The sequence below is a fragment of the Equus przewalskii genome, chromosome 10 (assembly GCF_037783145.1).
Source record: "Equus przewalskii isolate Varuska chromosome 10, EquPr2, whole genome shotgun sequence".
Lineage (NCBI taxonomy): Eukaryota > Metazoa > Chordata > Mammalia > Perissodactyla > Equidae > Equus > Equus przewalskii.
In genome coordinates, this window is record NC_091840.1 from 50,253,205 (window position 1) to 50,266,927 (window position 13,723).

Genomic DNA, 13,723 nt, shown 5'->3' on the forward strand with positions numbered 1-13,723 from the left:
CTCCACTGGAGTGCTAGGAAGCTCTCTCCCCTACGAGGAGACAGGGACCTGTCCTGTTTGGCCTATATTCCCAGTGCCTGGGCAGGATATCGCTATCAGGATATCGCTTATTCATTTAAGGGTGGCGTTCTCGTTGAGAGAGGGGAAGGCTTTGGCGAGAGGAGGCATGGGGGAGGACATCGAGGAGGAAGTCTGGAGAGGGATGAAAAGTTCTTTGGAAAAAGGGTGTGAAGGAAGGCGAGCAAAGGACAGGGGAAGGGAGGTTTCTCAGGGTCCGGCCTGGCGGAGGGAGGGGCCCGCCAGCCGCCCTCGCAGCCCTTACCTGTCCTGCCAGGGGACTGGGGGCGCGGCGCAGCCCGAGTCCCGCCCTCCGCGGCCTGGTCCCGCCCCTCTCGGGATTTAGTGCTGGCAGCCCGGGCGGCTCCCAGCCGCCGCTTCCGCCTTCGCCAGGTGAGGTCTGGATAAGCGGGGCGCCCGGAGCTGGGGTTGGCGGAGCAGCCGTCGCTTGGGTAGGTCCGCGGGTGCGGAATCTGCCCGTCTCCGCTCCGCTCCGCTCCCCGGGTCCTTCCCTCCCGCGGCCGCGTTTCCTCCTGTCCCCTCTCCCGTGCTTTCACCTTCTCACCTTGCAAGCGGTGCCAACTCTCCCTGGTCCCGGGCGTTCTCCTCCCGGCCCCTGCTCGCGCCCGGTTCCTCAGCCTACGGACGGGTTTCCATCTGGGCCCAGCCTCGGGTCCTCCGCTACCTCCTGGCTGAACGACCGTGCGGAGGGAGGGGTCCCGGTGTGTGTAAGGGAGAGTGTGTTTGCGCAGGCAGCCATCACCCGGCGCACCTAGAGCCTTATTTAATACAGACTGGTGGAGGTGCCTTGAAGCCAAGTTAGATTGAGCGACTCAGGTGTGCGAGCAGGGCTCTCTACCAGGAGCTGAGCTCAGGTGGGTGTGGAAAGGTGGGTGTGGAAAGGACTGTGCACCTGGCAGCCTGGGTGGCTCTGAAGGCCGCCGTACTGGAGTCTAGTGTGGCCTGCCCCTAACCCCCCATCCGGAACCACCGATTTGATTTCAAATGTTGCTGCCCTGGGCGTCTCTGGGCTGATGGGGCAGTGTGCCTGCCTAACTCAGATATGTGTGGACGCTGTACTGTGATGTCTTATGTGTTGTGTGTGTTTATGTGGACCTTGATGTCGCAGACGTGTGGGGCGGTGTGTCTTGGAGGCAGTGAACTGGCGCGTCTCAAGTATGTGTATATGAGGGGGTATGTGGCAGTAAGCCTGGGTGTTTTATGGCAGCAGACTGGAAAGTCTCAGATTTGAGAGGACAGGCATCTGGGTGTCTCAGGCATCTCTTGCAGCTTATCTGTAGGTCTGTGTGTGTGTGTGTGTGTGTGTGTGTGTCTGTCTGTCTGTCTGTCTGCGTGTGTAGCAGTGTACCTGGGTGTGGGAGACAATGTATGTTCATGTGTATATCTGTGTATGTGTGTACCTGCATGTCTGAGATTGGGTGTGGTTAGCGTATCTGGGCATCTCTGGTGTGCATAAGGGGTCTCAGGTGTATTTGGGTGAGTGTGTGCAATGGTATACCTCAGGATTAAAAGGGCAGTGCATGTGGGTGTCCTAGAGATGTAGAGGCAGTGTGCCATAATATCTCAAGAGTGAGCAGGCCAACACATCTGAAGACTGCACAGTGCTAAAATCTCAGGTGTAAGGAGGGCAGGTTGCTCAGTGGTGAGGGAATAGAGTAGCTAGGTCTCAAGTATGGGGAGCATTCTTCCTGGGGTGTGTGTGAGAGGCAGGTTTCCTGGCTGTCTCTGATGTGTCCCTCCCTCTGTAGCTGAGTGTTTCTGACGGGTTGAGGGTGGAGGTGGTGACCACATCTCTGGTGTCTGAGTGTCTCAGGTGCCTACCCTGGGCTGTGTGTCTGGAGGAGAGTGTGTCATCCTTAGGGGTTCCTTCTCTAGACATGCTCCCCGAGGTGGGCTCCGTGTGGCTGCTGCGGCTGCTCCGGGACATCCAGCTGGCTCAGTTTTACCAACCCATCCTTGAGGAGCTTAATGTTACTCGGCCAGAACACTTCGACTTTGTGAGACCTGAGGACCTCGATGGCATTGGCATGGGCCGGCCTGGTGAGGGACCCCTGCCCCGAGGCCCTGGTCTCTCTTTTCCAGCCTGTTAGTTGCTAACACCACACCCCCACACCCCCACCCCCCCGTGCACACACACACCAGCCCTCTTCTTGCCAGTACATCCCTTGCATCCTGCCCCGACCCCCCACCACTCCAGCCTCTGATTCTCGCTTCCCCCAGCTCAGCGCAGACTGGCTGAAGCTCTGAAGAAGCACCGTTCAGGGCTCAAGTCTAAGAACTGGGTCTACAAGGTGTGTGTTCTAGGGCAGAGGTGAGAGGCTTAAAGGGCCAGCTCAGCCCCAGAAATGGGGTCGGCTGAGTGGCAAGGAAGGGTATGCGGGGTTCTGCACATTTGATTCCCACCCCTGTTTCAGATCCTTGGGGGTTTTGCCCCTGAGCAGAAGGAGACCACCCCACCCTCGGACAACACTCAGTCCCTCCCTGAGCCAGAGGGAGGACTCAAGTGTCTGATCCCAGACAGTGCTGTGTGCAGAGGGGAGCTGCTGGGCTCCGGCTGCTTTGGTGTGGTGCACCGAGGGCTGTGGACACTGCCCAGCGGCCAGAGTGTGAGTGTCCAGGGAGCCTACTTCATTCTGGGTACCCAGGCCAGCTGCCCCCTCTATTCTGTGTGCCCTCTCTGCTCTGGCCCTGGCAGAGCTGCTCCCTAGGGTGCATGATGATGCTCTCCCCACCCCCAGGTCCCAGTGGCTGTCAAGTCCCTGCGAGTGGGTCCAGAAGGCCCCATGGGCACAGAGCTGGGGGATTTCCTGCGAGAAGTGTCCATCATGATGAACTTGGAGCACCCACACGTGCTGCGACTGCATGGCCTCGTACTGGGCCAGCCTCTGCAGATGGTGAGCAGTGCCTGACACTGGCTCCTGGAGCAGCCCCAGGGTTGGTGTGCGACAGGAGGGTGGGCGGCCCGAATCCCGTGGGGCTGGACCACTGCTCAGGCGGTGCTATGCTCCCGCAGGTGATGGAGCTGGCACCACTGGGCTCCCTGCACGCACGTCTGACCGCTCCGCCCCCTACACCTCCGCTGCCAGTGGCCCTGCTCTGCCTCTTCCTGCGGCAGTTGGCGGGGGCAATGGCGTACCTGGGGGCCCGCGGGCTGGTGCACCGAGACCTCGCTACGCGCAACCTGTTGCTGGCTTCGCCACGAATAATCAAGGTGGCCGACTTCGGGCTGGTGCGGCCGCTGGGCGGTGCCCGGGGCCGCTATGTCATGGGCGGACCCCGGCCCATCCCGTTTGCCTGGTGAGGGGCGGGGCCCGGGGGGTGGTCTGGCTTCGAGCCCGGAAGAGAGGGGGCGGATCTGGAGGGCACTAGCTAAGGGGGAGTGATGAGGGGGCTGGTCCTCCGAGGGAGGCTGGACAGGAGGAGTCGTCGGGTCTAGAAGGGGGTGCAAAGGAGGACTTAAGAGGACGGCGGGAGCGTCAAGGGAGCGTGTTCGGTGGAAGGTGGGAGCTCCGAGGGGCACATATCCGGCCCCCTTCAGCTCTACTTCCGCAGGTGTGCTCCAGAGAGCCTGCGCCACGGGCTCTTCTCTTCTGCCTCGGACGTGTGGATGTTTGGGGTGACGCTGTGGGAGATGTTCTCCGGGGGTGAGGAGCCCTGGGCTGGGGTCCCACCGTACCTCATCCTGCAGAGGCTGGAGAAGGACCGAGCCAGGCTGCCTAGGCCTCCCCTCTGCTCCAGGGCCCTCTACGCCCTCGCCTTGCGCTGCTGGGCCCCCCATCCTGCTGACCGGCCTAGCTTTTCCCACCTGGAGGGGCTGCTCCAAGAGGTGGGAACCCCTGCCTCCCAGATACACTCAGTCTCTCTTCCCTCCATTCTCTCTCCCAGGGACAAGACCAATAAATATTGACTCCTGGGCTGGGATCTGGGACCTGGCTGTGAACAAAACAGGTTCAGTCCCTATCTGCAGGGAGCCCAGAGCCCTGGGGAGGCAGCTTGGGGCTACACAGATGCAGGCTGAAGGACCTGGGGCTGGGGCTGGGCCAGAGAAGGGGAGCACAGAGCAGAGAGCAGTAGGTTACAGTGGGTGTCTGACAGGCAGAGGAAAAGAAGTTCAGAATGGGAGGAGGAATAAAAGTAACTAAAGCGGTAGAGGTGCCAGGGGCTGTGCCATGGGGGAGGTTTGTAAGGCACGATAAATAGCTAGAGCTAACACACAGAGCCCTTGGCCCGTGTAAGATACTGCACTACATGCTTTACATGCATCCTTATGCCTGTTCACTCACTGAATCCTCACCACCCACCGAGGTCATTATTATCTCGATGTTACAGATTTGGTGGTAAGGCACTGACAGTTTAAGTGACTTGCCTAAAGTCACACAGTAGGTGGAAGAGTTGGGATTTGAACCAGCAAATCTGACTTGAGGTGTTCCCTAAATCACTATACTCTACTGTTAAAGGAGTTTATGTATGTATGTATGTATGTATGTATTTATTTGCTGAGGAAGATTGGCCCTGAGCTAACATCTGTTGCCAATCTTCCTCTTTTTGCTTGAGGAAGATTGTCCCTGTGCTAACATCCATGCCAGTCTTCCTCCACTTTGTATGTGGGACGCCACCACAGAATGGTCTGATGAGCAGTGTGTAGGTCCACTCCAGGGATCCGAACCCATGAACCCCAGGCCACCAAAGCCGAGCGTGTGAACTTAACCACTACACCACTGGGCTGGCTCTAAAGGGGTTTATTTAGTCTTTACTCTGAGGGCACCTGGGAGCCCTGGAAGGGTTTTGAGCAAGGGAGTTACAAGCCATCTTTATATGTTGTATCACTCTGGCTTGGTGCAAGAATGGATTAGAGAGGTGATACTGAAGATGGGCAGACTAGGTAGGTGACAATGACTGTGAAGCAGAAGCGATATGAAGATGTCTGGGTGAGAGTCAAGGCATGGGACTGGAAAGAAATGGAAAATTTCCAGAGGTGCTTGGGAGGCAGATCTGATGGGCCTGGGTGTGGAGGAAAAGCAGTATACAGGATGACTCCCCACTTGGTCCCCCTAGGTAGAGACAGGGCCCCCCTTTGTTGCTCCCTGACCCCTGGGCTGTGTCCAGTTTGGCATGGCATCCAGTCTGTCTCCCCCACTGGATTACAACTGGGGGACAGGGACAGTTCCACCCTGGGCGAGGACAAGGACATACCTGGTATGGGTTTGATTGGTGGGTGCATAAATTAGAGTCTCCTTTCTTCTCTGCTCCCATGATGTTACCCCTCTGACTCAAGCCACAAGCCCAGCCACCCTTTCCTCCTGTCTCTACAGGCCTGGCCTCCTGAGGGACGTTGTGTGAGGGATGTCACAGAGCTAGGTGCCCTGAAAATGGAGTCTGGGGACCCCATCACTATCATCGAGGGCAGGTGAGGGCCCCATGCCTCCCACCCATCCCCAGGAGGACGACTCCCTCTCAACCTTCCTGACTTTGGTCCCATCTCTGCTTCTTCCCAGCTCCTTGAACCCTGATCCTCTGCCTCATCTCCTCCTCTCCCCACTGGGCCCCGAGAGCTCCACCACAGTGCTGGCCTCCCCGCTGGAGCCACCACAGGCCCATAGAGCCCTTTTGTGTTAGGAAGAAAAAGGCTTCCCTTCCTCCAGGCAGATGTGGCTCCATGGCCCACAGCTTGTGAGCTGAATGTGGGCCAGAGCCCAGTCCGCGTGCCACCCCCGCCCCCATCCCCTTCACCAGTGCCTCTTCCCACAGCCCCGACTCTGCAACCTGGAAGGGCCAGAATGGTCGCACATTCAAAGTGGGCAGCTTCCCAGCCTCGGCAGTGACGCTGGCAGACTTGGGGGGCTTGCCAGCCACCCGTCCAGTCCACAGAGGCTCTCCTGCCCGGGGAGAATGTCGCCAGGGAAGCATAGATGGGTGAGGACTTGAAAGAGTTGGGGGCAGAGCTAGACTGGGGGAGTTAACCAAGTTCAGCAACTTCTCTGGAAGGGAAGCTTGGGGAGGGGGCCAGGGCGAAGCTGGTGGGGAGGCTGGACTTGCCTCCCAGCTGGAGCTTCCACTCTGGGTGGGAGCCCCAGAGAGTTTCTTTGGGAGGGGACATTGATCTGTGGGGTGTGTGTGGAGAATGAATGGATCACTCTCCAACAGGGACAGAGTGAAGGCAAAGCTTCGGGATCCCCCTCCAGCCCGGGGCCAGAGAAGGGGTGAGCCCCTGCAGAAGATGAAAGGTGGGCGTGGAGGTGGGGACAGGGCCTCCAGGGTCTCTGAGGATCAAGAACCACCCTCTAGTTCTGCCCCCTGCTCTGAATCCATGCTTTGCATATGCTTTCCTTCCCCCACATTCTGCCTATTGACATCCTAGGTGTACTCTAAGGTCTGCCCTCCTCACTGAACAGCATTTCCCCTCTGTAGCCCCTGCACTCTCAGTTCTTTGGGTCCTCAGCTGCCTGGGCCTGGGTGTCTGTTCTGTATACCTGTCTTACTATCCCACCTAACCCAAGGACCACCCTGAGGGCAGCATAGACATAGAACAGGAGGGCAGGGCCTGGCATCCGGGCTTCCTTTCAGGTCATTTCTTTCTCAACTGTGCAGGCATTTCCAAGAGTCTGGAATCGGTTCTGTCCCTGGGTCCCCGCCCCACAGGAGGTGGTTCCAGCCCACCGGAACTTCGACATGCCAGAGCTGTGCCCCAGGGACCTCCAGGCCTGCCACCCCGCCCTCCCTTTGCCTCAGGCTCTTCTCAGCCCAGTCAGACCCCCAGGGAGCAGCCTCCCTGGCCCAAAAGAGAACCCCCCCACAGTCACCCCATGGGCGCGCCAGGAGCCAGCAAAGCCACCGTCCCCTCTGGAGGCCTCTCACCCGACTCCGAGTTTCAGAGGAGGATTATGGAGGTGAGGTCTCCCTGAAGTGGCCTGGTGTCCGGAAGAGGCTACAGGCTGGGGTGTGGGCCTAAGCGAGGCTTTGTTTCCTGCAGGTGGAGCTGAGCGTGCATGGAGTCACCCACCAGGAATGCCAGGCAGCACTGAGGGCTACTGGGGGAGATGTGGTTTCTGCCATCCGGAACCTCAAGGTAAAGCCAGACCCTTCTCAGGTTCCTGCCTCTCCTGCCCCTGCCCTCTAGCAGTCAGCTGCCCTCCCTCCTGCCTCCACAGGTAGACCAGCTCTTCCACCTAAGTAGCCGATCCAGAGCTGACTGCCGGCGCATCCTGGAGCATTACCAGTGGGACCTCTCAGCTGCCAGTCGCTATGTCCTGGCCCGGCCCTGAGCTCTACTCCCTTGGGCACAGACACCAGCCTGACCAAGGGCCTGGCCACATGGGACCAAGCAGAAGCAGAATAAGGTCCTATCAGAGCAGACTTTCCCACCTGGAGAGATCTTGCTGTAGCTGACACAGGAGGAGCCCAGGGTCGGGCACTGACAAGTGTCTCCTACCCTGCCCCTTGGCCTCTTGAGGGCTCAAGCTCCTTTGGCTGGGTCATAGAAGGATCTAATTTACTCTGCCCACCACATTCCCAACCAAAAGGAGGTCTTGGAGGAACACAGCTGCTATACATCATACCCACAGGAAGCTTCTACTCACTACAAAGAATGATCAAGTGGCCATACTGGACCAGGGGAATAGCCATCCTGAACTGCCATCAGCTACCATACTGGACTTTGGGGGCAGCCATCTTGGATGATGGAAGCCAAACTGCCTTGGCTTCGTCTGGGGTCATCATGGATGATGAAAGTTGCTCTCTTAGACTCAAAGACACTTGATCCTGGCAGCATGGATAATGAGACAGGCCAGCCCCTCCCCAGCCCAGCTGTCATATTTCCTTTTGTTTCTTCCTACACCAAATCTTTTTTCTACCCTCTCCCGTTACATACATTTTCCAATGTCCAAAAAGTTACAAAGTTTATATGAATATAACATACAAAGATGCAGTTTCCTTCCTAGGGCAAGGGAAGGAAGAGGTGGTTAAGTAAGGCACAGGAAGTTGCAGCAAGCACCAGGTGTGGGCAGGGCCCAAGGGGGAGAGGAGGTTGGCACTGGGGTCTAGGCCCTACAGCTGCTGGTGGGCAGGTGGGGATCCCCTCAGAGTGCCATGGTCTGAGGCTGAACTGATTGGCCAAGCTGATGCAGGGGAAGGATGGCCATGTCTGCCATCTTTGGTGCTGCTTACCCTTCCCCACCCGAGCCCTGTTGTAAAACCCCAGAGCCCTGGATTCCAAAGGCCTCATCTGCAGCAGAGGCCCTAGAAGGGGGTGGGAGAAAGTGGGTAGGAAAAGTTTGAAAGCTGACATGCCTGTGTGCTGAGGGACTGCCGGAGACAGTGGTGGGAGGTAGCAGGGGAAGGGCTCTCATACGTACCCTTCTGTGGGGGTCATAGGTGAGAGAAGCCAGGGGAGGAGGGTGGGGAATGGGGTGCCACGGCCCCCCGCGCCTCTCAGGCATCCCTGTCTCTCCCCTGTAGTGTATGTACATGGAGGAAAGGTGCTGCCTCTGAGGAGGGGCCAGGCCAGGTGACCATCTTGAATTCTGGTTGAGGTGATGGTCTCCTCACCCTGAGGCAGCCTCTAACTGGTGATGGCAGAGGGCCCAGCGCCTCCTCGCTTCTCGAAGAACATGTAGTCCTGAGGGGAGGGCACTGTCAACAGGAGATCTGGCTGGGCCAGCCTGGCTCAGCTATCACAACCAGGTCTAGAACCACAGCCCCCCATAAAGTCTGTCCCTAACCCTCTCCTAGCGGGAGGCCAGGAAGTAAACGAAGGCTCGAGTGGGAGCAAAGGAGAAGTAGGAGGGCAGGGGCGGAGGCAGCCAACTCACAATGAGGAACGTGGCTCCCAGCAGCACAGCCTTCACCCTCACGTCCAGATCCAGCGGGAACTGTAGGCCAAAGTCATCTGCATCCGTGAGGGCTTCTCGGAGCAGCCCCCCCCACTGCTTGCTGATGCGGCCCACACTTCGGGATTCATCTGGAGTCTTCACCTGTCAGCAGAGAGGAAGGAGGAAGGAAGGACCCAACTGGGGAGGATGCAATTGATCTCACCTGCCTCCAGCCTCACTCCCACAGTCGCCATGTATGAAATGTGTAGGCTCTACACTTAGTGAATCCAACAGCCATGTGACATCTGGGAAAACTGAGGCACCCTAAGTCACACTGTGAGTATAGAGCAAAAATCAGGATTCACACTCAGATCTGTTGCTCTTGAAAGGCCATACATGACAAGTGAACATCTTTGCTGGGAGAAATGGAAGCACAATATAGTCTCATCTCCTTAGTGTGTGGCTGGTTGCTAGGTTTGTTTGGTTACCAAGTCCCTGCCACCCACAGATGGTGCAGTTTGTGCCCTGCACAAAGTAGCTTGGCCAAGAGGGCAAGGGAGGCTGCCAACTCCTGGCCACAGTCCACCAGCCAACCAGGCTCCTAGAAGGCTGTGTCTGCCAAAAGGGGTGGCTTTCCTCTGATCTGTAAAGTAGGGAGGGCCCTGTCCAGAACTGCATGCAAGCCTCATCTAGAGGGGATCCAAGCTCATCTATTAGGGGGAGGGGGCAGCAGTAAGTGGCCCCTGAGGACCATGATTTCCACTGGCCTCTCTGGGCCCAGCAGCAATAGGCCATGCCGACATGGGTGTTGGTAATTCATAGTGACTCCTTCGTCCTTTTTCATATGTTCATTCTCCAGTGGCTAGAACTAGAATGATATCCTTCTGTGTCCTGCCCCACCCCTTCCCCCAGTCCTGCAGCTCTGGGCACTTCCTGCACACCAGTCTCAGGCTGGGCAGGGCTCTCCCAGCCAGCCCTTCGGTCCCAAGAGTACAGCCCCAAATATGGCCCGTTCATAATTATGATCCTATGAGAACCCCACAGTCTACATATTCCCATCCAGAGGTCACCCAGTTATCTCTTTTCCAGCCAGCTCTCATCACAGAAACTTTCCACAGCTACCAAGGTGACTCAGTTTTTAAAAGTAACCTTAGATAGGGCACCTCATCAGCAGCCTTGGGAAGTCTACAGGATTATACCTGTTGTTTCTCCTTTATCTGCACAGGTAATTATCCCTCAAGAGACTTGGTTTTCTAGAAAGGAAGGTGCTTCCCAGGCCTCACTCGAAACGGTCACCACTTGGGTTCTCCAGGCCCTAGGCTGGTGATTGGAATGCATGGTCCGAAGGATATCACCTGGATTCCGGGTTGGAGGGGCCATTTGGACTTCTGGGTTGGCAGGGCAAGCGACAGGATGTTAACAAGTTAAATGAGTACTTGCTCCAGGGCCTGGACTCACAGACTCGTGCACAGCAGCCACATGGGCTCAGTCCATGACAGACTCAATAACCATCCTCTACTCTAAATCCAGCCTGGCCTTAGAGTTTTCCTCCCTCAACACAGGGCTGCAGGTAACAATCAGCACTGGTCCTTAAGATGAAACCATCTTTGCCATGTTTTCGTAAGACCACGGGGCCATCCTCTTTTTGAATGGAGGAAAACTGGAAATGTGGTAGGAGTCACAGTGGATCTGGGTTGATGAGCTCAGGGTCTTGACCTTAGAGTTGGCCATCCTGCCTCATGCATCATCTTGGTTTATGAAGTTCCCAGGAATCTCCCCTTATTCCTGGTACGTACCTCAAAGTTGGTGTCTGTGCCACAGCCACAGGTCCAGCAGGGCCCCACCACTCTCAGGATGGTCTTGCGATTGGCATCCTGGATGGAGAACTTGGGGAGGAAGGGATGCCAGGTCTGTAGCACGTGGCCAATGGTGGTGCCAGGTGGAGCCTGTACTTCCATCTGGAGTGGGAGGCAGTCAGGATCACTGCTGAGCCAGGGCACCCTGGCCCAAGCTCTCATCAGTCCAGCTCTGTCACCTATCTCCCCTCACGAGGCCTCCCATCCCCTTCACTAGACCACCTGTCATCCCCCTCACTAGACCTCCCATCCCACCTGCCCACTCCCACCTGAAGCACGCCTCCTCCCAGGCCTTCTCCCAGATCCTGCCCCACAATTGGCCGGCCCCATTAAGACCGAAGTCTCTCCCAGTCCCCATCCCTCCCCGCCCACCTCCTGGAGGCCACAAGGGCAGCAGCTGCAGCCACAGTGGAGGGGGCGGAGCAGGCGCAGCACCTCTCGGTCCCCGGGGTCCACCATGCGGACACGCAGGGGCCGGCGGGCACCACAGCACAGACGCGCGCAGCAGTTGCTCTCCTCAGCCGCCTGACCCAGGGGCTGTCCGGTCCCCGAGCGCAGTTCATACCGGTTACTTGTCTCCCAGCCTAGAAGCGCTGCCAAGGGGTGACACGCTGAGGCTCAGGCACCGGCGCCTGCCCAACAGCCCACTATCACTGTCCCCATCACGAGGCCTAAACTACTCCTCCTTCCACTCACTTTCCACTCGCTCAGCCTTCTGGTGAATCAAGATCTGATCAATCTGGAAAGAGAGTAGGGGCCACGCCGCCGTCAGTTGGCGGGCCTGCACGTCCGGTCCCCTCCCCGTCACTCCTCTCTCCCTCCCACTCACCTGCACCAGGAATTCCAGGCCAGAAGGCACCCCTGGCAGTGGCAAAAAGGGGACAACAGGCCCTGGGGCCCCGGGGCCAGGCGAGGGGAAGAGAGCGAAGCCGGGCGCAGGGGCAGGCGCGTGGGAGGGCACTGGCGCCTGCGCGGGCCCAGGATGCAGCACTGGCTCCGGGTACCCGGCGGTCACAGGGTAGGGAGGTGGGGGCGAAGGGGCGTAGTCTTTGGGGGCCAAGTGGCCTGTGAGGGGACAGGAGTAGATTAGAAAGGGACCCGCGGCCTCATCCCCATGCCCCTTAGCCCACGGGCCGCGAGGCCACGGGGGAAATGCGGTCAGGAGAGACTGAGAAAGATGGGGCGGGGGAGCAGGGCGGCGGCTCCCTGGGAGGAAGGGAGGAGCCCTACTCAGCCAGTCCGAGCACATTCCCGGAGGATGTGTTCGACACCCGGTTCCCAAGTCCGTGGGGGGATAACGGAGACCCTCAGCCTTGCGCCCACTTACCAGCCATGGGGAAGGGGCGAGGGCTGGCGGGATGTCGGTGTCCGAGGAGCTTAGTTCTAGAAGTGGAGGCAAGCTCGGAGACAGCCAGACAGACACAGAGACAGACACAAAGACGGACAGGCAAACGCCGAAAGGCAGCTGCGCCCGGCGCCGGCCCAGGGTCTCTTGGGCGGCGCCTCTGACTCGGAGAGAAACCGAAAGTGTCAGCGGGCGGGGCGGGGTACCTGGGACCCCGGATTCCCTCAGGGGCCCCAGAACCGCCCCCTCCCTTTGTTCTCCCATTCTCCGCGGAGGCGGCTGTAGGCAGACGGCAGGACAGAAGGACCTGCGGTCAGACCGACGACCGGACCTCGAGGGAGGTCTCCTGACCCCTCTGTGCCCCCCGCTCACCTGAAGCCCCTAGAATAGCCGGGGTGCCCAGCGCACCAGGGCTCTCAGGAGCTACTGGAGGCGGGCCCAGGATCTGACTCCGCCCCTCGACCTGTCCGGGCCCCACCCCTCCCGGCCTGGGTGGCGCGCCTGCGCAGAGAGGATGCCGGCTCTCCCGCGGGGCCGCGGACCCTGGACCACCGGCTCCTTCTCGTTGTCTGCGTTCCCGCCCCTTCCGCTCCGATGCAGAGTGCCAGAAAGGAAGCTCGCCTGGGGAGGGCAGCAGGCTGAGACCTAGCCAAGCGACCCCCGCCAGGTCTACGGGCGCGAAGTCCTCAGTGCCCCTTGGTGGGAACGAGGGCCGCTTGCGCGGCGCTAGACCCCAGGCTCCTCCTCCCAAGGGCGGTTCGGGCCTCGCTGACGCAGCGGAACACCCTGCACACTCACCCATTGGCTTCTAAGACTGGCTCCTGGCTCTCTTTCCACCTCCCTGGGGCTGCCTCGCCGTCCCCTCTCCCTCGCGCAGCAGCACCCACACAGACACCTTGCAATTACTTCAGGCGCCCCCAGCCACGCCGGTGACAGGCCGCCAAACAGTGTCAGTAATGAGTGTGCGTGAGGTGAGGCTCGGGGCCAGAGGAGGCAATGCGGTCAGCAGGAAAGGCTTCTCCCAAGAAGAGTCGCTTCGGCTGGGTCCTGAGCCGGGGCCTGCAGGCGTGAGGAGGTCCTGCCCTTTGGGGGCCTATAGGCTGAGGGGCGAGCGGTGAGTTTAGAGAGGGAGTCCCACCCGCGTGCACAGAGGGCCTTGTGGGAGCTGGGACTTGGCCCCAAGGGCAGCAGGTAGCCCACTGAAAGATTTTAAGACCGGCGGAGGTCAAATGTTTTAGAAAAACCATTAAAACTGCAGTGTGGAGAACAATGGAGGCACTCAGGCTGGGCTGTTGGCAGCAGTCGGGGGGAGAGGATGGCTGTGGTAGTGCAGACAGACGGAAGTGGCGGGTTTTGGAGATATTTAGATAATACAGAACTTGTTTGAGGGGTGAGATGTGGAGGGGAGGAGTCCAGGATGACCCCAGGTGCCCGCCTGGTCACCAGGCAGGTGGAGGTGTCACTCATCAAGATGAATACAGGGAGATGCAAGTTTGGGGAGTTCCTTTGCCTCTATGTCCATGTTCCTCTGGGCTGGTCAGGTGCTCCCACAGCTTCAGTCATCATCTGCTTCAGACCCAAGTGCTTGGTACCCCTTAGTGCCACAGATTCTACATGGCCCAAACCATGGACCAGCC

General features: G+C 58.8%; 2 protein-coding genes across 7 annotated transcripts; one reads left to right on the forward strand and one right to left on the reverse strand.

The window, feature by feature from the left end:
• Nucleotides 1-385: 385 nt before the first annotated feature.
• Nucleotides 386-7,996, forward strand: TNK1 (tyrosine kinase non receptor 1). 3 transcript variants are annotated; one of them, XM_070563027.1, is made up of 13 exons: nucleotides 386-509; nucleotides 1,954-2,118; nucleotides 2,299-2,369; nucleotides 2,493-2,684; nucleotides 2,817-2,972; nucleotides 3,092-3,375; nucleotides 3,631-3,904; nucleotides 5,391-5,485; nucleotides 5,827-5,991; nucleotides 6,223-6,302; nucleotides 6,667-6,965; nucleotides 7,049-7,144; nucleotides 7,227-7,996. In XM_070563027.1, the coding sequence occupies exons 2-13, from the start codon at nucleotides 1,956-1,958 to the stop codon at nucleotides 7,338-7,340; spliced, it is 1,989 nt and encodes a 662-aa protein (XP_070419128.1). In that variant the 5' UTR covers nucleotides 386-509; nucleotides 1,954-1,955; the 3' UTR covers nucleotides 7,341-7,996. The 3 variants fall into 3 exon arrangements, with proteins under 3 accessions (XP_070419128.1, XP_070419129.1, XP_070419130.1); XM_070563028.1 differs by having other exon boundaries at nucleotides 394-509; nucleotides 6,223-6,278; XM_070563029.1 differs by lacking the exon at nucleotides 2,299-2,369 and having other exon boundaries at nucleotides 427-509.
• On the reverse strand, nucleotides 7,957-12,853 carry PLSCR3 (phospholipid scramblase 3). Of its 4 annotated transcripts, none has more exons than XM_070563040.1 (8): nucleotides 12,459-12,853; nucleotides 12,069-12,246; nucleotides 11,571-11,806; nucleotides 11,438-11,480; nucleotides 11,114-11,334; nucleotides 10,682-10,843; nucleotides 8,886-9,047; nucleotides 7,957-8,692 (listed from the first exon to the last, which is right to left on the reverse strand). In XM_070563040.1, exons 2-8 carry the CDS (start codon nucleotides 12,073-12,075, stop codon nucleotides 8,636-8,638), a joined length of 888 nt encoding a protein of 295 aa, XP_070419141.1. In that variant the 5' UTR covers nucleotides 12,076-12,246; nucleotides 12,459-12,853; the 3' UTR covers nucleotides 7,957-8,635. The 4 variants fall into 4 exon arrangements, with proteins under 4 accessions (XP_070419141.1, XP_008528595.1, XP_070419142.1 ...); XM_008530373.2 differs by having other exon boundaries at nucleotides 12,069-12,250; nucleotides 12,459-12,841; XM_070563041.1 differs by having other exon boundaries at nucleotides 11,177-11,334; nucleotides 12,459-12,835.
• Nucleotides 12,854-13,723: the final 870 nt, after the last annotated feature.

Bases quoted from the DNA above. Each gene is read 5' to 3' on its own strand.
- PLSCR3 (XM_070563040.1), bottom strand. The intron at 11,481-11,570 runs GTGAGTGGGAGG...CTCTCTTTCCAG, and splicing joins GCCTGGAATTCCTGGTGCAG to ATTGATCAGATCTTGATTCA. The intron at 11,335-11,437 runs GTGAGTGGAAGG...ACCCCTTGGCAG, and splicing joins GAAGGCTGAGCGAGTGGAAA to CGCTTCTAGGCTGGGAGACA.
- TNK1 (XM_070563027.1), top strand. From the start codon at position 1,956: ATGCTCCCCGAGGTGGGCTCCGTGTGGCTGCTGCGGCTGCTCCGGGAC. The intron at 2,370-2,492 runs GTGTGTGTTCTA...CCCCTGTTTCAG, and splicing joins CTAAGAACTGGGTCTACAAG to ATCCTTGGGGGTTTTGCCCC. The intron at 5,992-6,222 runs GTGAGGACTTGA...ACTCTCCAACAG, and splicing joins CGCCAGGGAAGCATAGATGG to GGACAGAGTGAAGGCAAAGC.